The sequence below is a fragment of the Lithobates pipiens genome, unplaced genomic scaffold (assembly GCF_037356315.1).
Source record: "Lithobates pipiens isolate NorthernLeopardFrog02 unplaced genomic scaffold, aLitPip1_a1.2 Scaffold_22, whole genome shotgun sequence".
Lineage (NCBI taxonomy): Eukaryota > Metazoa > Chordata > Amphibia > Anura > Ranidae > Lithobates > Lithobates pipiens.
In genome coordinates, this window is record NW_027507784.1 from 33,737,342 (window position 1) to 33,759,322 (window position 21,981).

The 21,981-nt window shown below is 41.8% G+C and overlaps 1 protein-coding gene across 10 annotated transcripts in view; it reads right to left on the reverse strand.

Annotated features, from left to right (window-relative positions):
- Positions 1 to 9,585: 9,585 nt before the first annotated feature.
- The window catches only part of CCDC7 (coiled-coil domain containing 7), a 48,537-nt gene continuing 36,141 nt past the window's right edge, over positions 9,586 to 21,981 (reverse strand). For 9 of the 10 annotated variants that reach the window (XM_077447292.1, XM_077447294.1, XM_077447291.1 and 6 more), the window contains 3 exons: positions 15,638 to 15,951; positions 12,819 to 12,895; positions 9,586 to 9,752 (listed from right to left, as the gene is read on the reverse strand). In XM_077447292.1, the coding sequence (XP_077303418.1) occupies positions 9,746 to 9,752; positions 12,819 to 12,895; positions 15,638 to 15,951 (398 nt within the window). In that variant the 3' untranslated portion in view covers positions 9,586 to 9,745. The remainder of the gene's footprint in view (positions 9,753 to 12,818; positions 12,896 to 15,637; positions 15,952 to 21,981) is intronic. The other variant, XM_077447290.1, reaches the window with a different exon arrangement.

Here is a 21,981-nt window from a genome sequence, read left to right on the forward strand (position 1 = left end):
TGGTGGTAGTGTCTTTGGGGGTGCACATAGCAGAGAGTGAAGAAGAGGGTGCAGATCGAGAGGATGAGGAGGGTGCAGAAGAGTAAGGCTGAGCGAGCCACTCAACCAAGTCTGGTGCATCCTTTAAAGTAATTGAACGCACCTTCTGCAACTTCCCACTTTGGCTCAAGCCTGTTGCTCCTGCCCTACCCCTACCACCCCTGCGGAAGGGCCTGCCTCTTCCTCTGCCTGTCATTTTTTAAATGACCCTGTGACAAAACTCTTAGTCCCTATACCGCTGAAGGACTGCTGCAGTATAGGTGAGCGGTCAGCAGTGGTGCACGTCAACCCTATCTATTGTGGACCTATAGCGGTCCTTACAGAACAGCAGACTGTACCGCACTCAAGCCTATGTACCGTAGCACCCTATACCAAGTTACCAGTCCTTATAAGAACTTTTGTGGACCAAGCAGGTTGTGTATTAGTGTTTAGCAGACTGTACGTCAGTCCCTATACCGCTGAAGGACTGCTGCAGTATAGGGCAGCGGTCAGCAGTGGTGCACGTCAACCCTATCTATTGTGGACCGATAGCGGTCCTTACAGAACAGCAGACTGTACCGCACTCAAGCCTATGTACCGTAGCACCCTATACCAAGTTACCAGTCCTTATAAGAACTTTTGTGGACCAAGCAGGTTGTGTATTAGTGATTAGCAGACTGTACGTCAGTCCCTATACCGCTGAAGGACTGCTGCAGTATAGGGCAGCGGTCAGCAGTGGTGCACGTCAACCCTATCTATTGTGGACCGATAGCGGTCCTTACAGAACAGCAGACTGTACCGCACTCAAGCCTATGTACCGTAGCACCCTATACCAAGTTACCAGTCCTTATAAGAACTTTTGTGGACCAAGCAGGTTGTGTATTAGTGTTTAGCAGACTGTACGTCAGTCCCTATACCGCTGAAGGACTGCTGCAGTATAGGGCAGCGGTCAGCAGTGGTGCACGTCAACCCTATCTATTGTGGACCGATAGCGGTCCTTACAGAACAGCAGACTGTACCGCACTCAAGCCTATGTACCGTAGCACCCTATACCAAGTTACCAGTCCTTATAAGAACTTTTGTGGAACAAGCAGGTTGTGTGTTAGTGATTAGCAGACTGTACGTCAGTCCCTATACCGCTGAAGGACTGCTGCAGTATAGGTGAGCGGTCAGCAGTGGTGCACGTCAACCCTATCTATTGTGGACCGATAGCGGTCCTTACAGAACAGCAGACTGTACCGCACTCAAGCCTATGTACCGTAGCACCCTATACCAAGTTACCAGTCCTTATAAGAACTTTTGTGGACCAAGCAGGTTGTGTATTAGTGTTTAGCAGACTGTACGTCAGTCCCTATACCGCTGAAGGACTGCTGCAGTATAGGGCAGCGGTCAGCAGTGGTGCACGTCAACCCTATCTATTGTGGACCGATAGCGGTCCTTACAGAACAGCAGACTGTACCGCACTCAAGCCTATGTACCGTAGCACCCTATACCAAGTTACCAGTCCTTATAAGAACTTTTGTGGACCAAGCAGGTTGTGTATTAGTGTTTAGCAGACTGTACGTCAGTCCCTATACCGCTGAAGGACTGCTGCAGTATAGGGCAGCGGTCAGCAGTGGTGCACGTCAACCCTATCTATTGTGGACCGATAGCGGTCCTTACAGAACAGCAGACTGTACCGCACTCAAGCCTATGTACCGTAGCACCCTATACCAAGTTACCAGTCCTTATAAGAACTTTTGTGGACCAAGCAGGTTGTGTATTAGTGTTTAGCAGACTGTACGTCAGTCCCTATACCGCTGAAGGACTGCTGCAGTATAGGGCAGCGGTCAGCAGTGGTGCACGTCAACCCTATCTATTGTGGACCGATAGCGGTCCTTACAGAACAGCAGACTGTACCGCACTCAAGCCTATGTACCGTAGCACCCTATACCAAGTTACCAGTCCTTATAAGAACTTTTGTGGACCAAGCAGGTTGTGTATTAGTGTTTAGCAGACTGTACGTCAGTCCCTATACCGCTGAAGGACTGCTGCAGTATAGGGCAGCGGTCAGCAGTGGTGCACATCAACCCTATCTATTGTGGACCGATAGCGGTCCTTACAGAACAGCAGACTGTACCGCACTCAAGCCTATGTACCGTAGCACCCTATACCAAGTTACCAGTCCTTATAAGAACTTTTGTGGAACAAGCAGGTTGTGTGTTAGTGATTAGCAGACTGTACGTCAGTCCCTATACCGCTGAAGGACTGCTGCAGTATAGGTGAGCGGTCAGCAGTGGTACACGTCAACCCTATCTATTGTGGACCGATAGCGGTCCTTACAGAACAGCAGACTGTACCGCACTCAAGCCTATGTACCGTAGCACCCTATACCAAGTTACCAGTCCTTATAAGAACTTTTGTGGACCAAGCAGGTTGTGTATTAGTGTTTAGCAGACTGTACGTCAGTCCCTATACCGCTGAAGGACTGCTGCAGTATAGGGCAGCGGTCAGCAGTGGTGCACGTCAACCCTATCTATTGTGGACCGATAGCGGTCCTTACAGAACAGCAGACTGTACCGCACTCAAGCCTATGTACCGTAGCACCCTATACCAAGTTACCAGTCCTTATAAGAACTTTTGTGGAACAAGCAGGTTGTGTGTTAGTGATTAGCAGACTGTACGTCAGTCCCTATACCGCTGAAGGACTGCTGCAGTATAGGTGAGCGGTCAGCAGTGGTGCACGTCAACCCTATCTATTGTGGACCGATAGCGGTCCTTACAGAACAGCAGACTGTACCGCACTCAAGCCTATGTACCGTAGCACCCTATACCAAGTTACCAGTCCTTATAAGAACTTTTGTGGACCAAGCAGGTTGTGTATTAGTGTTTAGCAGACTGTACGTCAGTCCCTATACCGCTGAAGGACTGCTGCAGTATAGGGCAGCGGTCAGCAGTGGTGCACGTCAACCCTATCTATTGTGGACCGATAGCGGTCCTTACAGAACAGCAGACTGTACCGCACTCAAGCCTATGTACCGTAGCACCCTATACCAAGTTACCAGTCCTTATAAGAACTTTTGTGGAACAAGCAGGTTGTGTGTTAGTGATTAGCAGACTGTACGTCAGTCCCTATACCGCTGAAGGACTGCTGCAGTATAGGTGAGCGGTCAGCAGTGGTGCACGTCAACCCTATCTATTGTGGACCGATAGCGGTCCTTACAGAACAGCAGACTGTACCGCACTCAAGCCTATGTACCGTAGCACCCTATACCAAGTTACCAGTCCTTATAAGAACTTTTGTGGACCAAGCAGGTTGTGTATTAGTGTTTAGCAGACTGTACGTCAGTCCCTATACCGCTGAAGGACTGCTGCAGTATAGGGCAGCGGTCAGCAGTGGTGCACGTCAACCCTATCTATTGTGGACCGATAGCGGTCCTTACAGAACAGCAGACTGTACCGCACTCAAGCCTATGTACCGTAGCACCCTATACCAAGTTACCAGTCCTTATAAGAACTTTTGTGGACCAAGCAGGTTGTGTATTAGTGTTTAGCAGACTGTACGTCAGTCCCTATACCGCTGAAGGACTGCTGCAGTATAGGGCAGCGGTCAGCAGTGGTGCACGTCAACCCTATCTATTGTGGACCGATAGCGGTCCTTACAGAACAGCAGACTGTACCGCACTCAAGCCTATGTACCGTAGCACCCTATACCAAGTTACCAGTCCTTATAAGAACTTTTGTGGAACAAGCAGGTTGTGTGTTAGTGATTAGCAGACTGTACGTCAGTCCCTATACCGCTGAAGGACTGCTGCAGTATAGGGCAGCGGTCAGCAGTGGTGCACGTCAACCCTATCTATTGTGGACCGATAGCGGTCCTTACAGAACAGCAGACTGTACCGCACTCAAGCCTATGTACCGTAGCACCCTATACCAAGTTACCAGTCCTTATAAGAACTTTTGTGGAACAAGTGAGTTGTGAATGTTTAGCAGACTGCAGCAGAAGGGCAGCAGTCAAGTATAATATCCTTTCTATATTTGGAAGAAAGAATATTATACATGTACAAGCCTATTACTGTACCACTGATACCAGTCCTGAAAAGAACCTTTGTGGAACTAATAATAACAGCAAGTCTTTAAAATTACCCTCACTGCCTGACAACACTGCTTCCTTCCTGTCCCTATACAAATTGGCAAAAAAAGAGAACGATTAGTGGTTACTGGAACAGCTCTTTTGTGGACCTTGATAGTAACAGCTAATGATGATGATGATGATGATGATGATGAAAGACTAATCTGGCTGTCCCTGTAGCATACACCGTCCTTTCCCTTTCTCTAAACTAACAAAAGACACTCAGGCTGCTGCAAGAATCAGCAGCACAGCAAACCTATCAACACCTAACACCTATACCAGTCCTGAAAAGAACTTTTGTGTACCAAATAGCTAGTGGTTTATCTCTCCCTACTCCACACAGGAACCTGTCCCTATCGTAACAGAAGAAAGAATGTAAAATGGCCACCGGATCGGGTGTATTTATAGGTTAGGGGGAATGTCCAAGTGTCCATGTGCTGTCATGTCTCAATTGGCTGTCCTGTATCACATGATAAACGTGTCACCAAAGGTTAAAGTTCTTGTATACATTAAACACGTAAGTCCGCCGCGGCGAACGACGGAAAAAGGCGTTCGAACGTGCGGACCGCGAATGTCGGAAATTCGCCGCGAAACGACCGCCGGGCGAAACGTTCGTCCATCACTAAACAGCATTGTGCCAAGAATCGCAACCAGGAATGCCCATCAAAAGGTTGGAAATGGACAGGGTGCACAGAACCCTCATGCCTAAAAAAAACAGATGGCCCACCACACGACATCATAGCAAAGTTCAATTTTTATGGAATGAAGGAGCAAATCTTAATTGCGGCCAGAGAGAAAAACGACGTAACCTTCCAAGGTCACAATTTTCAGATTTTTGCAGATCTCTCTCAAGTAACCATTTCTAAAACGTCACAACGTCACATACCAATGGGTTTTCCCATTCTCCATACGCTTTCATTACCAAGGAACCAGGCACATCTGTAAATCACCGAACGAACTTCAACAAGCCCTACAAGACCTTAAATTGGTTGATGGAACATCTGCAGCTACAACCGTCTACAACCAGACGAACAGCAACTACTTCTTCCATGCCAAACTCATCCCCTGCAGTGGGGAAAAATGGAAACCATCACGTACATAAGAGGGGCCGCTATATATCCCCTCCACAGGACCAAGAAGATCCTATGGACTGAAAGGCAATTCTTCAAGGAACACAATTATAATTCAACGATGAAAATATGTTCCCAGAGAAACCACAGCATATTGGACTCATTAACTATGCTCATTTGACCCAAATTTACATCCTATACTTGTATCCTAATGAATAGAATACAAATATGGGTAGGGTAAATCCTCTACTCAGGTGACATTTGAGTATGCTGAACTCAACCATATGGAAACATCATTCTTACCAGTTCTGTACATATTTCCAAAACTTGGAACCAAGTCTCTTTTTCTTCTTTCCTAAACAGAAAGTATCTCTCCTTATTTATTACATGTGACCTCGAGTCGTATAATAATATCATCAAACAAATAGATGTAGTTGGCACCTGCTTCCGAGACGCATGCAATACTTTTTTTCACAAAAAGGAATACACATGTAGTCCTCTGTGGTCACATGTTTCAGCCCTCAGTAGGCCTTAGATACCATCAGTGGAATGATTAAAGCCCACTGAGGACTACACGGTGTATCCTTTTTACGAAATAACGTATTGCAAGCGTCTTGGAAGCTGGACTCAGACTATATCTACTTGTCAATCTTTGGCTTTGGAGACATTTTATATTAATTTCACACTGGTGATATGGCAGAGATTTACCATTATAGTCGGGTATTATGGCATAGGCTACCAAAAGCTAAAGAAGGATCACTCACCAACTACAATGCATACATAGCAACGGTTTCATCTGCCTTTTGACCAGCAGTCTATTTGAGGTTTGCTGTTCTTCTATTCTGGTCAATAAGTCATTCAATTTGCACTCGTTCAACGTATGCCACCTTGATTACTGAGCAACTCTGTTTTGTATTTAAAAATTTAGTGTTTTGCACACACAGGCCATTTTCTAATGCGTTCCGCCACCACCACGTAGCCCATTGCACAGTCAGGACAGCTGTCGTAAATTCACCACTACTACAGTTAACTGTTCTGGTGCTGTCCTGTCATCCACCACTTCATAAATGTGGTGTAGATGCAATTAATGCATTTGCCATCAAGCAAGGCTCTGGTGAATTTGTGATTCTATTACTAATTAAGCCCCATTACGTTTTTTAAGACTGTAAAGATCCATATGACAGGGCTTTCACCAAGGAGGCTTCACACACCATTATATATCGGAGATGAAAATTGGTGTTTGAGGAGGAAAATGTGGGCAGCTTGTTTCAGGAAAGGCAATATCTCGGTTTCATCACCCCTCAGGAATATGAAGATCTGTACAAGATTCAGGAACCTAGAGAGAGAGAGATTGGACAAAGTGGTCGACTTCATACTACAGGGGGTTGGAAAGAAGATCTTGGATTATCTGGGCAACGCGGTTTTCAAGCTTCCAGCCTTGAATGATATATCTTAATACTTCTTGAAGGTTAAATGATCTCTGTCCAATAACTTTATACCTATCATGATTTATAATTATTTCCCCTAATTTAGAGGATTTTCACTATCAGAAAAGATGGTGGTGAATCCTCCAGCAGTTCCCCAACTTTCTGTGCTTTGATAAGTATTTAAATGTCCTCCATTTTCTAAAGAGGCTGTATGGGAAACAACACCACAGAAACGAGTATTGCAGCCCAAACAGTGTTTTTTTAGATTGTTTCTTCATATTTATCAAGTAATCCTACATTTTGTTTTCTGTAGCATCAATAGTTTCAGTCCAAGGTTGTAGTTTGACCGAATGTTAGGAGGAGAATCCAAATATCCATCTCTATATGAATATGTATCTTTAACCCCTCTGGTGGTATTCCCGAGTCTGGCTCGGGGTGGAGATTTTGTACCAAAAGCGGTAACCGCAAGCCAGACTCGGGACCGCATCGCTGAATGCAGGGAGAGTTTACTTACCTTCTCCCCTGGATCCAGCGATGTTCCCCCCCCTCCCCTGCACTGTAAGCGGCTCGTCCTCCGCTCAATGTAGCACGGAGCCGATCTCTGTTCCCTGCGAGCGTTGCGATGCACGGGGACGGAGAACGGCGCCAAATTCAAAAAGTGAAACACACAGTAAACATACAGTATATTGTAATCTTACAGATTACATTGCTGTATGTAAATATTTCACATCCCCTTTGTCCCTAGTGGTCTGTCCAGTGTCCTGCATGCAGTTTTATCTTATAAAAACTGTTCTTTCTGCCAGGAAACTGGAGATTGTCCATAGCAACCAAAACTGTCCCTTTTATATCAAAAATGGTTTTAGACCAGCTAGAAAACAGCGATAATAAATTAGAATCACTCGCAGAATTGAGCGATATCGATTTGTGGGGAGATCCGTCATCAAATACTGAAAAGTAATGACAGCGACAATTCTGCAACTGAGCAAATTTCTGTGTTTTTGATTTGATTACATTATGGAATAATTTTTTATTATTGTTATATTATGTGGTATAATTATTTATAGTTATTTATTATATTATAATTTATGATTTCATTTTTCAAACTTTATCATACCCAGGATGTCTGCTAGACTCTGGTTTGGATGGATTTAAGTGAGTTATTCTTAAGAATTACAGGACTACAATATAAAACACCAAATTTTCATGCAAAATAATTGTACCGCTTTCAGCACCTAAAATCTGAAATAATCGTACTGTCAGGAAGGTTAAACCTCCTGGGGAATCATTAAAGTCCCATTCACACTGCAGTGTTTTGCAGTTTGAAGCTCAAAGTTCCAAAACTCTCAATAAACAAAATCCCATATAACTAAATGGTGGCCATTCGTGTTCCCTCACACTCCAAAACACTTTAGCTTGTTAGCAGTGGGGTAACTAGAACCTTCAGGGCCCCGATGCAAGAAACCATGAAGGGCCCCTTTGAACCCCAGCCAGGGCCCTTCCCTCCGAGTCCGGCGGTGGAACTCCAGGGCGTGGTCACAGGTATGACCTTTGTGAGCCCTGTAGTTCCACCACTGGTATCAGTAGTTTTTTTTTATTATTATTTTTTTTACATTTTTAGGTGCCCCATTGGGGGACTGTCCCTAGGCAGGATGGGGTCCCCGACCCCAGAAGAGATGAGGTCCTTTTCTCCAGGGCAGATTAAGTTACTGACCCCCAGGTGAGAAGGGGTCCCTGTCCCCAGGGGGAGATGGAGGAGGTATGTAATAGTGTGTGGGGGATGGGGTCCTCTCACTCACCATGACCAAGCTGTAGGCCACGCACTCATCCATGTTGGCCTGGGCTCCATCCAGTGTGCTGGATGGGCGATCAGCATATCTCCCAGAAAGACCTTTCATCATCTGTGTATGACGGGGGAGGAGGGGGGCTGGCAGACAAGCCTGCAGTGTCCTCTGGGGAGCCGGCTCTCATAGGGCTGCACTGCATCTGTGTGCTTAAAGTTTGTTTACCCAGGAGAAGTATGCAGTGCAGTGTGGGCCGGACTCAGGGGGGCTTTACTCTGGCTGGGGAGAACAGACATCGGACTGAGCAGCAATGCATGGAGCAGGAGAGGGGTACTCTGAAGAGCTGGCCGAGGACACAGGTCATGCGGGGAATGCACAACTAAAGAGCAGCCAGTGCGATAGTCGAGCACGGAGCTCTGCTAGTCACCCTCAACCTCCAGCCACCCATGTGCATGGTGCACTGGTACCCCTAGCTGCCTATGCTGCTGCCGGCCATATGTAGAGGGGGCTGCATGGGCCCCCTGCATCACAGGGCCCAGTTGCGGTCGCGACTGCTGCATCCCCTATAGTTACGCCCCTGTTTGTTAGGTAAATCAAAGCATGCAGGAATAAATTATTATACTCTTTTGTATTGCAGGAATTGCGCCACCTTATCTCTGGCAGGTTCTCAGGGAAGGCTAAAAACCTAAAATCTCAAGAAGATGTGCCACAGGGCAGAAGTTTCTTCTTCTGAGATGTCCCATACTCAGCAGTCCCCAGGATCGTGCCAAAGGGATGATATTGTCACCTATTACTTGGAGGGGCAGGTTGGATGAGATAAGTACATTGACTTCCTTTCTTCTCTACAGGCTTTTTTTGTTTGTTTTTTTTTTCACTTAAAAATCTTGTTCATTTTCCCATAGCGGTGTTTGGTTTGATGTGGAAAAAATAAGAAAATCGTGTTTTTTTTTTTTGTATTTTTGGGGGGGGGGCTGCGCTTTCACTTTACCTTCCCTATTAGTTCTAGGGTATTTTGCCAAAATCTCATGATTTTTATGAAATTTTGGAGGGACAAAAACTCAGTTTCACTCATCTCTAATGCCAATTTATATGGAAATTCTAAAATGTAATCTCAGACTATTGCTTGAAATAGGGCAACATAGGTGCTTGGAGGTAAAGCTGACTCAACAAGAATGGAATAGGGTACATCACTTTATTATAAAATTGTATAAAAGAGTTCGATTCTAAATCAATGACACAATATACAGTTTCATCATCTTGTATTGTTCCAGGTTATGATTCAAGATGTTGTAGAGACTGGCCTGCCGAAGGTGTTTTTATCCATAGAATCTATAGAGGTCATGTCCTAAAAATAAAAAAAAGTTTATATAAAGACTGTGAATACATAGAATAATTTATCAACATGAAAGAACCAAAAAATATTGAAACTTTATTACAACGAATGAGTGTTCCAAAAACTGCAAAATAGACTTTTTTTATTTTAAATTTTCTTATGTTTTTATTATAAATGCACCAAAACATATCGGCCGTAAACGGTGTTATCGGCATTTTGCGAATAAGGAAAAAAAAGTGATTTTTGCCGTGATTTTTCTGTGCTTCTGGTGCGTTTTCATAAGTCATGTGACTCAAAAATGTCAATATGAGTGCGTTTTTGATGCGTTCTTGCTGCGTTTTCAATGCATTTTAATGGGGAGGTGCATTTTTGGTGCCCTTTTTTTTTAACTGACTAAAAATCCAGCAAGCAGAATTTTTAACACCACAATGGAATCCCAACGGACCAGTGTGAAGACATACATATGATTTAAAGAGATACATTTTTCTTGAGCTTTTCTTGTGCTAAAGGTGACAATGTCCAACAATAACTTCATTTTCATTTAAACTCATTATATTAATTAACCACTTCACCCCCGGAGGATTTGGCTGCAAAATGACCAGGGCCATTTTTTGCAATTCGGCACTGCGTTATTTTAACTGACAATTGCTCGGTCGTGTGACGTGGCACCCAAACAAAATTGGCGTCCTTTTTTTCCCCACAAATAGAGCTTTCTTTTGGTGGTATTTAATCGCCTCTGTGGTTTTTATTTTTTTGCGCTATAAACAAAAAAGTGCGATCATTTTGAAAAAAAGCAATATTTTTTACTTTTTGCTATAGTAAAATTATCCCCCAAAAATATATCAAAAAACTATTTTTTTCCTCTGTTTAGGCTGATACGCATTCTTCTACATATTTTTGGTAAAAAAAAAAATCGCAATAAGTGTATATTTATTGATTTGCACAAAATAGGGGATAGATTTATGCCAATTTTATTATAGTTTTTTTTTTTATATTAGTAATATCTGCGATTTTTATCGGGACTGTGACATTATGACGAACACATCGGACAATTTTTTACACTATTTTGGGAACATTGTCATTTATACATCGATCAGTGATATAAAAATGCACTGATTACTGTGTAAATTACACTGCAGTGAAGGGGTTAACCACTAGGGGACGGCGAAGGGGTTAAGTGTGTCTTAGGGAGTGATTCTAACTGGGGGGGAGGGGCTTCAACACACATGACAAAGATCGCAGCTCCCGATGACAGAGAGCAGTGATCACTGTCCTGTCACTAGGCAGAACGGGGAAACTCTTTGTTTACAAAAGCATCTCCCCGTTCTTCCTCTCGGTGACATGATCATGGGCACCCGGCGGAAGTCGCGGCAGACGCTGGTGGGCAAGCGGTTAAAAAGTTGAATATAATACAATTATATATTAATATATATTTCTTTTAAACTAATTTTTCAGTTTTCGGCCAAGTACATCCTGCATTTTTGGTTTCGCCACCAAAGTTTCCATTCGGTGCACCTCTAGTATTTTCCAACTTGTGTCTATTCCTATGCGTTTACGGCCATTATAATTTTTGGTCCAACTTATCTTAGCTGAGGGGCACTGTAAGTACTACTACTGTCTGGTGGTGGGGTCCACTTTTCCCACATACAGATGACATCTTCTGGAGCATTTTTCGCACAAGAGATTTCTCATGATGGAATTCTCTTTTATGGACTATTTTTTTCCATTTTTGTATGCACTTTTTTTGCACCTTCTGGCATTATTTGCAATTTTTTTATTTTGAATGCTGATATGCCAATTTCTTTGATATGTCATATTGGCGAGATCTTTGTTTGGTGTTTAGATGATGAGTTATATCAGAGATGAATGCAGCCAAGGAAGTAAGTTATAAGAAGCTGCCAAAGAAATTCATATACTCAAAAAACTATCATTACAGATATCAACCTGATACAATTATCAGAATATAATATGCTTTATGATTAGAATTCCTTAACTGAATTTGAATTGTAAAAAAAAAAAAAAAAAAAAAAACGGTTCAGTCTTTAACCACTTCCCAACCAGCGCACGACGATATACGTCGACAGAATGGCACGGGCAGGCATATTGGCGTACAGGTACGTCCAATATTCGATGCCGCCCTGCCATCAGGAGTGCGCCACCGGCGGCGCGCTCCCGCGCTGGTCGGGGCCCCGTGAGTCCGGTGGCGGGACCCGCGGACTCGATCGCCGCGGGCATCCCCGCGATCGTCTCACGGAGCGGCCGAATGGAGGAAATGCTGTGTAAACAACATTTTTCCATTCTGCCTAGCAACTAGTGACGCTGATCTCTGCTCCATGTGATTGGAGCAGAGATCAGTGTACACTAAATGAAAGCCCAACCCCCCCACAGTTAGTAACACACCCCTAGGAACACTTAACCCCTACACTGCCACCCACTGGTTAACCCTTTCACTGCCAGTGTCATTTACACAGGAATCACTGCATTTATATAGCAGTGATTACTGTATAAATGACAATGGTCCCAAAAATGTGTCAAAAATGTCCGATGGGTCCCCGACAATGTCGCAGTCGCAATAAAAATCGCTGATCGCCACCATTACTAGTAAAAAAAAAAAATAATAAAAAATTATTAATAAAAATGCTATAAAACTATCCCTATTTTGTAAACGCTATAACTTTTGCGCAAACCAATAATCGCTTATTGCGATTTTTTTTTACCAAAAATATGTAGAAGAATACGTATCGGCCTAAATTGAGGGAAAAAAATGTTTTTTTATATATTTTTGGGGGATATTTATTATAACAAAAAGTAAAAAATTAATGCGTTTTTTTCAAAATTGTCGCTCTATTTTTGTTTATAGCGCAAAAAATAAAAACCGCAGGGGTGATCAAATACCACCAAAAGAAAGCTCTATTTGTGGGAAAAAAAGGACGTCAATTTTGTTTGGGAGCCACGTCGCACGACCGCGCAATTGTCAGTTAAAGCGACGCAGTGCCGAATCGCAAAAAGTGGTCTGGTCTTTGACCAGCAAATTGGTCCGATCTGAAAGTGGTTAAAGAGCTCATAATAAAGACTCACTTTTTCAAAGTATATTCACTTATCCCGGACTTATCTTGCTGTTCGTTGACTTTCTTTTCTTCTTGATGTTGATGTAGCTGATAAGACAAGTTCAGCAGACCACAATTTAAAAAAAGTAACATAAAACATTCTAAACATATAAAAGACAAAGGATAACACCTACAACCAATGTCTATAAAATAAATCAAATATTGGCACAAAGTCTATTTATCAATAATCCCCCCCCCCCCCCAAAAAAAAAAAAACTCATATTTAGATTTATTCCTATATAAAAATTGTGAATACTAGGTGAACAAAATTGGTAAACAGACCCTAAAATTTTACAAAAATTTTTGTATGTTTGTCAGAATGTTTGTTCAGTTCCTGATAAGGAATGAGCAGATTTGGCCGATTTCGCTTTTCCAAAATGTTGACAAAATGTATAATATTTAAGGAAAAAAAAAAATTTTTTTGGCCAAAATGCATTAGAGTCAAAAGTAAGGCATAATTTGACCAATTTCCAACCGGCTCACGCAGATATACTGCGGCAGAATGGCTCTCCTGAGCAAAATCCCGTACATATACGGCTTCGCCCAGGAGAGCCACCATAGGGGACTCAAGCCCCGCCGGAGGCGCGTGTGCGTGCCCCCTGCACGGCGGGGAACCCTATGGGCATGGCCGACGGGCACGATCGCCACCGACCAGGCGCGATTGCATGCACGAGTGGCAGCACGGGGGTATCCCCATGCTATCTGAGGAGACGAGACAGATCGTGTTTTCTACAAAGTAGAAAACATGATCTGTCATCTCCTATAGTAAGTCCCCTTCCCCCCCACAGTTAGAACACACAATAGGGAACACAGTTAACTTTGATCGCCCCCTAGTGTTAATCCCTTCCCTGCCAGTGACATTTACACAGTAATCAGTGTATATTTATAGCACTGATCGCTCTGTAAATGTGAATGGTCCCAAAAATGTGTCAAAAGTGTCTGACCTATCGGCCGCAACGTCGCAATACCACAAAAACTCGCAGATCACCACCATTACTAGGTAAAAAAAAAAAACATTTAAATGCCATAAATCTTTCCCATAGTTTGTAGACGCTAGATCTTTTGTGCAAACCAATGAATATATGCTTATTGCGATTTATTTTTTTTACCAAAAATATGTAGAAGAATACATATCGGCCTAAACTGAGGAAACATTTTTTTTTTTAATTTAGATATTTACTATAGCAAAAAGTTAAATATATTGTGTTTTTTTTTCAAAATTGTCGCTCTTTTTTGTTTATAGCACAAAAAATAAAAACCGCAGGCCAAATACCACCAAAAGAAAGCTCTATATGTGGGGAAAAAAATGTCAATTTTGTTTGGGTACAACGTCGCAGGACTGCGCAATTGTCTGTTAAAGCAACGCAGCCAAATCTTCCGGGGCTGAAGTGGTTAAGCTGTTTAATCTGATAACCAAAGGCTAAAGGTCACAATGTGCTTTAAAGGGTTTAAATTATTTATTTCATATATTATATTTATATATATATATATATATATATATATATATATATATATATATATATATATATATATTTTTAAGCATAATGCCGCGTACAAACGACCGGACTAGGCAGACTAGGTCCGGCGGTCTTCCCGACGGACTTTCGGCGGAGTTCATATGGACTTTCCGAACAGACCTGGCCACACACGAAGGGACTGTGTCGTTTTGAACGTAAACGGGACTAAAAAAGGAAGTTCAATAGCCAGTAGCCAATAGCTTCCCTTGGGTCGTATTTGGTCCATCAGACCAGCACACAGACGAACGGTTTTGCCGATTTTAGTCCATCGGGATTGAATCCGTCCGGATAGCTTTGAAACATGTTCTATTTGTAGGCCCATCTGATTTTTTTAATTTTTATTTTTTTTAAAACGATCGGACTAGCCCACACATGATCGGATTGTCCGACGGACTAATCCCTTCGGACCTAGTCTGCCAGAAAGTCCGGTTGTGTGTAAGCGGCATTAGAGGAAGAAAGGTGGAAACTAGAAACTTAAAAAAAAAAGAAATACATTAAAAAAGCAATACCAAACAGTGCAACAGATTTTGTTGCCTTGTTTTGTTTTCTTTTCTTTATTTTAAACCATTAAATAACCATACAAAAAAAAAATTTGAAATTTTTTTAATAAATAAAGAAAACTATTTTTGGGCCATCTGGTTACATTTTTTCTTTTTTTTCCCCATCGTCTACAAAATGTTAACAAAAAGAAATCACAAAACACACAAAATATAATAATAAAAATAGCATACAATTTTTTTTATCCTTTTTGTTATGTCATTTTTGTCATTTTTTAAAACCACATTATACATGACCAGCGATCACGATTATAAAATATAATAAAAAACTAATTTTCTGTAAATCTGTTACCTAAACAAGCAGACTTGATTTTTTATAGAAAATGGGGTTTGAATGACTTCATTTTGCCTCAGTAAAGACCAGTTCCAAAAAAAAAGCCCCGATAAAGGAGACAAATGCCCCTGATACACATTGGCTGTACAACACTACAAACGATTAACACATCTGTCATCAAGTTTAATTTGCAGTCTTTGACATTGACAGTTGGCGTCTTGGACGTGCTAATGAATGATTTTTTATATTTTAACATCTACATCTCTGACGCAATGCAACCAGTGTCCAACCACAACTGAATGAATGAGTGACTTGTATAGCGCTACCTATGCGAACTGAATCGCCTCAGGGCGCTTTCACAACTGAAATATACGACCGGTGTTTGTATTATGGCAGAGAGAAGCAGAGTTGTTTGATTACTGGAGCAATTTGTGTTACTCACCTTACTGATATCTTCCACAATAAACATCTTTATTTTTTTTCCATCCATACGGTCAAGAACTTTTTCGACTGTTGCTTGTGCGTGTCTCATAGTATGGCGGCTAATGATGAGCTCAACCATTTCCTCCACAGATTTATCTTTAATATGTCTTGTCTGAATTTTGCTTTTTTCAAAAGGTGCCTCTGTTAAACTAAGATAGTATTTAAACGATCGTATGCCGTCCTCTCCAAGTGTTTTCAGATGGGTTGCCATGATGTTGCCTATTTCCTTCTCCATACCGATGTTGGGCAGAGATTTTTCTGACTCTGAAGGTTCTGGAATCGACACAGAGATGTCAGAATCTTGAACACATACAACACATGAAAGGTGGCATATAAAACCTTGATAGAAGTAGAAGAGCTGGAAATTCCGACATTTATAAAAAAAATAGGAGAGGGAATTGGGGAAACGAGGAAGGAACTAATGCCGCGTACACACGGTCGGAGAATCCGTCGGAATGCGTCTTATCGGACCGTGTCGTCAGATAATCCGACTGTGTGTGGTATGCATCGGACTGATTCCGTCCAAATCTCCTTCGGACCCAATTTTCCAACATGTTGGAAATATTTCCCGACCAACTGGGCCGGTCGGACGTAATCCGAATTTTGAACGGACAAAGTGCCACGCATGCTCAGATCAAATTCCTACATCAAAGCTATTGGCTACTAGCCTGAATCTAGTCCCATCGTAACGAAATTACGTCATCACGTTCTGAATGATCGGATTTTTCGACAACTTAGTCCAACCGTGTGTATGCAACAGTTTCGGACACAATCCGTCAGACTAAATCTGACGGACAAAATCCGACGGATTTGGTTGGCAGAATCTCCGACCGTGTGTACAGGGGCTAAGAAGTAGGAAAAATCCTGAAACTAGTACATGGATCATCAGTAAATAATGGGATGGTGGAAATGAAATATAAGTGCGTAACCCGATGGTATAGAACCCCAGAAACACTAGGGAAATGTCAAATAGGACAAACAATGGAGTGTTGGCGGGGCTGTAAACAAACGGGAACCATGGCACATATATGGTGGGGGGTGCCCCAAAATTAAAATGTACTGGAAGGAAATACTGAGTTATATTATGGAAATTACTACCATATATACTCGAGTATAAGCCGAGTTTTTCAGCACCTCTTTTTTGTGCTGAAAATGCCCCCCTTGGCTTATACTCGAGTCAAGCACTTTTCTGCAGCAGAGAATGAAATTTTCCGAACTGACTTTGGGGCCCCCATATCTCGGGGCTGCTTGGTGCTAGGAACCCCAAATTTGGTGTGCAAACCCAGTGGAACCAGCACTACAACATATACAATGGGGTTCCTAGCACCAAGTGGCCCCCGAGATACGAGGCCCCAAAGTCGGTTCGGAAAATGTCATTCTCTGCTGCAGGAAAGTGCTTGACATTTTCCGAACCGACTTTGGGACCCCATATCTCAGGGGCCACGAACCCCGGCACCATGGATATGTTGTAGTGCTGGTTCCAATGGGTTTGCACACCAAATTTTACGTTCCTAGCACCAAGTGGCCCTGTGATACAGGGCCTCAAAGTCGGTCAATTGTGTCCATCTGCAGCAATGTCATTTTCGGGACCCTTTGGGTCCAGAGACTCCAAATTTTGGCTGCAGCTAGGGAGCATCTAGGAACCCTTAACTACTGAGTTTGAAGTTCGGGGGACCTATGGCTGCAAATGGGCACAATGAGGTTACAAATGGGCATTGTTGACCCTCTTTTCCACTTACAGTACCCTGTTTCCCTGAAAATAAGACCTAGCGTGATTGTCGGTGATTGCTGCAATATAAGCCCTAGCCCCGCCAAATAAGCCCTACCCTGTTTCCCGGAAAATAAGACCTACAAGGACTTTAAATAGGGCTTATTTGGGGGGTAGGCAGCCATCACAGACAATCATGCTAGATCTTATTTTTGGGGAAACAGGGTAGCTGCGCATTTCTCACCCTAGGCTTATACTCGAGTCAATACTTTTTTCCCAGTTTTTTTGTGGTAAAATTAGGTGCATCGGCCTATATTTGGGTCTGCTTATACTCAAGTATATACGGTATTATAGATATACCTGAGGAACCATGGACATGTCTATTTCATGGGGTAGATATTCCAACAAAACAATATAGAAACTCAATGATTGTACATATGATGAACGCTGCAAAAAGCTTAATACCGAGGAAATGGAAGGAAGTAGAGAGCCCAAAAATTAGAGAGTGGTTTGATAAAATAGAAGAGATATGAAACATGTAAGACATAGCCATGAGGATACTAGAGAGAGATCCGTTAAGAGATGCGAAAAGTGGAAAAAGTTTAAATTAACAAAGAAATACAGTGAGATTAAGATTACTTAGAGAAGAGGGGGGAAAAAAAGGGTCTAGGAGTGGGGTGGAGGGGGGAGGAAGGAGGGTAAGGTTAGATAAAGGTTTGGAAATACAATTTGTTAATGTCTATCCCCATTGAGTTGGGAAAATGTTTTAACTTTTTTGTGTATGACAAATTTCAATAAAAAAAAGAATAACAAAAAAAAAAAAGAAAAGTGGTAATCAAACCAAAACTATTATTTTAATGCGGTAGATGCTGGTAGATTGGCTGCCCTCCTGTCTCCCGTGCCTCAAATTTATTTCTATGAATTCTCCTGATCTGATTCTCGCTACTATTGCTAGAGGAGTCTCACCCATCATGTCACATTCTCTCTATAATGTAGTATAAAAGAAACATTCACAACATGGAAGCCACTGTATATGCAACAGAACGTAGGAGAACAACTAATGCTTCTATTCATAACTCATGAATACATTTGTATAGACAAACCCTTTCATTGTAATTAATGTTGGACTATAAATTTGGTTATAAACAGTAGAAAAAAATCTGCATTAAAAAAGTTTTTTTTTTTAGGTTCTGAACACTTCAGGGGAGCTCTTTCCTGTATTGTTTGCCCTTGAACAATTTATTTTTTTCAGGGGAAACAAGTGATTGGTTAACCGGTTCCCGACCGGCTCCTGCATATATACGTCGGCAGAATGGCACGGCCGGGAAAAGTAACGTACCGGTACGTTACTTTGAATTTCACACGCGCCTTCTGCAAGCTCCGTGACCATGCCCGCGGGTCCCACGGACTCGATCGCCGCAGGTATACCCGCGATCGTGTCACGGAGCTCTAATACGGGGAGATGCCGATGTAAACAGTATCTCCCCGTTCTGCCTAGTGACAGGACACTGATAGTCTGTTCCCTGTCATCGGAAGCAGCGATCAGTGTCACACACAGCCACGCCCCAGACAGTTAGAAACACACCCCTAGGACACACTTAACCCCTCCCCGCCCCCTAGTGGTTAACCCCTTCATTGCCGGTGACATTTTTACAGTAATCAATGCAATTTTATAGCATCGATCGCTGTATTAATGACAATGGTCCCAAAAATGTGTCAAAATTGTCCGACGTGTCCGCCATAATGTTGTAGTCATGATAAAAATCGTTGATTGCCACCATTACTAGTAAAAAAAAAAAATTATTAATAAAAATGCCATAAAACTATCCCCTATTTTGTAAACACTATAACTTTTGCGCAAACCAGTCAATCGGTTACTGTGATTTTTTTTTTTTTACCAAACAAAAAGTAGAAGAATACGTATCGGCCTAAACTGAGGAAAAAAAAATTTTTTTATATATTTTTGGGGGATATTTATTATAGCAAAAAGTAAAAAATAATGCATTTTTTTTTTTCAAAATTGTCGCTCTATTTTTGTTTATAGCACAAAAAATAAAAACCGCAGAGGTGATCAAATACCACCAAAAGAAATCTCTATTTGTGGGAAAAAAAGGACGTCAATTTTGTTTGGGAGCCTCGCCGCACGGCCGCGCAATTGTAAGTTAAGGCGACGCAGTGCCGAATCACAAAAAACGCTCTGGTCAGGAAGGGGGTAAATCCTTCCGGGGCTTAAGTGGTTAATATTGGGAATTGCTCTGCTTTTGATTTAGTTTGCTGCTGTAAATTACTTTGAATGGCTTCCCATACAAATTTTATTGGAAAGAAAAGTAAAACCGTGGTAAGAATCATTATAAATACAAAAATGAAGATTAATAGCTATCAACAGCTATATGGTTGTCAAATGATTAATTGATTTTATTAAGAGACACACCTGGGTTACCTGGGCTTTGTTAGCCATGGCAAGGAACATTTTTTTTTTTTTTTTGGAGGGGCAGGCAAACTGGGCAATTGCCTGGGCTCCAAAGTCCCTAAAGCCCCCCCACACACGATCGGATTTTCAGACGGGAAATGTTGGAAGTCAGGCTGTTGGCAGAAAATCCAACCGTGTGTACGCTCCTTCGGACAATTGTTGGACTTTCCACCAACAATTTTTGGCTAGCATGTCTTTAAATCTTACGCCAACAAATGTGTGTTGCCGGACTTTCCGATCGTGTGTACACAAGTCCGTTGGACAAAAGTTCAAAGTACAAAGACGCATGCTCGAAAGCAGAAGCGATTGGTCTTGTAAACTAGCGTTCGTAATAGAGAATTAACATTTGTGACGCGCCAAATTATGAAATCTCCAAATGCGGCGGACAATTCTCTTCTTCTTTAATGGGATAATAATGAAGCTGCTTTGCTGGTGATACTGATCGAGTTATTGCAAACAAATTTTCAAAAGTTTTTTTTCTAGTGTTATCAAGAATAATATTATTATGGGGTTTTTTTGTTTTTTTTATTTGTGCAAGTTACCACAACACCATTATCCCGTAGTTTTTGAAATTAAAGATACAACTATGTTGGTGTCCCTTGTTAATTTTACATTGTATTTTTTAAAATGTAACTGCCTACTCCCAAACTGTCATTTGAAGTAAAACACATAGCCAAGTATTATTCTACACAATTTTTTTATTGTGCATTAACAAAAAAAAAATTTGAAATGCTATCTGCCAATAGAACTTAACCAAAAAGTGCATTCTAAGCATCCAAAAATATACCAAATCAAATCATTATTCAACCAAAAAAAGCAATAACTCCAAGGCCAATAATAAATAACACGTTATCTGCTCAGATTCCGCAACATGTCTGGTTGATGAACGGCCGTTCAGAAACTAAGTGGAAAGCACGAACTGAAAAGTGCTAAATGAAAAATGCGAAAAGAAAAGCGCGAATCTACACTCACCAAACTTCTACTAACATGAAATTAGCAGAAGGAGCCCAAAGGGTGGCGCTAAAGAGCTGAAAAACCACGTAGTACATCTAGTACATCACTACATTCATAATTCTTGGCCAACTTTTGTGTGACCGTGTGTATGCAAGACAAGTTTGAGCCAACACCCTTCGGACAAAATTCCACGGTTTTGTTGTCAGAAAGTGCGATCGTGTGTACGAGGCATAAGGGTTCACCTGCCATGCAGAAAAAAGACAGTTTGTCTATTTCCCCTGCTTTCTTTCATGCCAGATCAAAATCTGGTTATTACAGCTGAAAAAACAATGCATTGTGTTGAGTGAAATAAAATCAGGTTTGGTTTACTGGAAGAAACAAGAAAAACACGTTCTAAAGCCCCATACACACTATTAGACATGTGCAGAGTAAAATATTTCGTTTCGGAATTTCGTTTTCGTCTGAAAACTTAATTTATTTAGTTACTCCCGAAATTCGTTTTTATTTATTTCGTTTTTCGTTCAAAAATTGCATTCGTCCGAAAATCCACATGAATTACGGTCGAATCTGTCTTGGAAGGCTTATGGTGTCTGTCGAATGTATAAAGAAGATTCGACGGAGCTAACTATATAGCATACTTTAGAACCCTATTAAAGTCTATGGAACTCCAACGTTCAAAATCTAAAGTGCTAATTTTAAAGGCTAATTTGCAAGTTACTGTCCTAAAAAGTGTTTGGGGACCCGGGTCCTGCCCCAGGGGACATGTATCAATGCAAAAAAAAGTTTTAAAAACGGCCGTTTTTTCGGGAGCAGTGATTTTAATAATGATTAAAGTGAAACAATAAAAGTGTAATATTCCTTTAAATTTCGTAGGGGGGGGTTGTCTATAGTATGCCTGTGAAGGGGCGCATGTTTCCCGTGCTTAGAATCGTCCCTGCACAAAGTGTCATTTATGCAGGAAAAAAAGTCCTTTAAAATCACTCGCAGCTATAATGAATTGTCGGCTCCCGTAATACAGAGAACACTCATTGAAAGTCATTGATAAAAAAATAAATAAATAAATAAATAAAGAAAAAAGCGTGGGGGTCCCCCAAATTCAATTACCAGGCCCTTCAGGTCTGGTATGGATATTAAGGAGAACCCTGCCTCAAATTTAAGAAAAAATTTGACG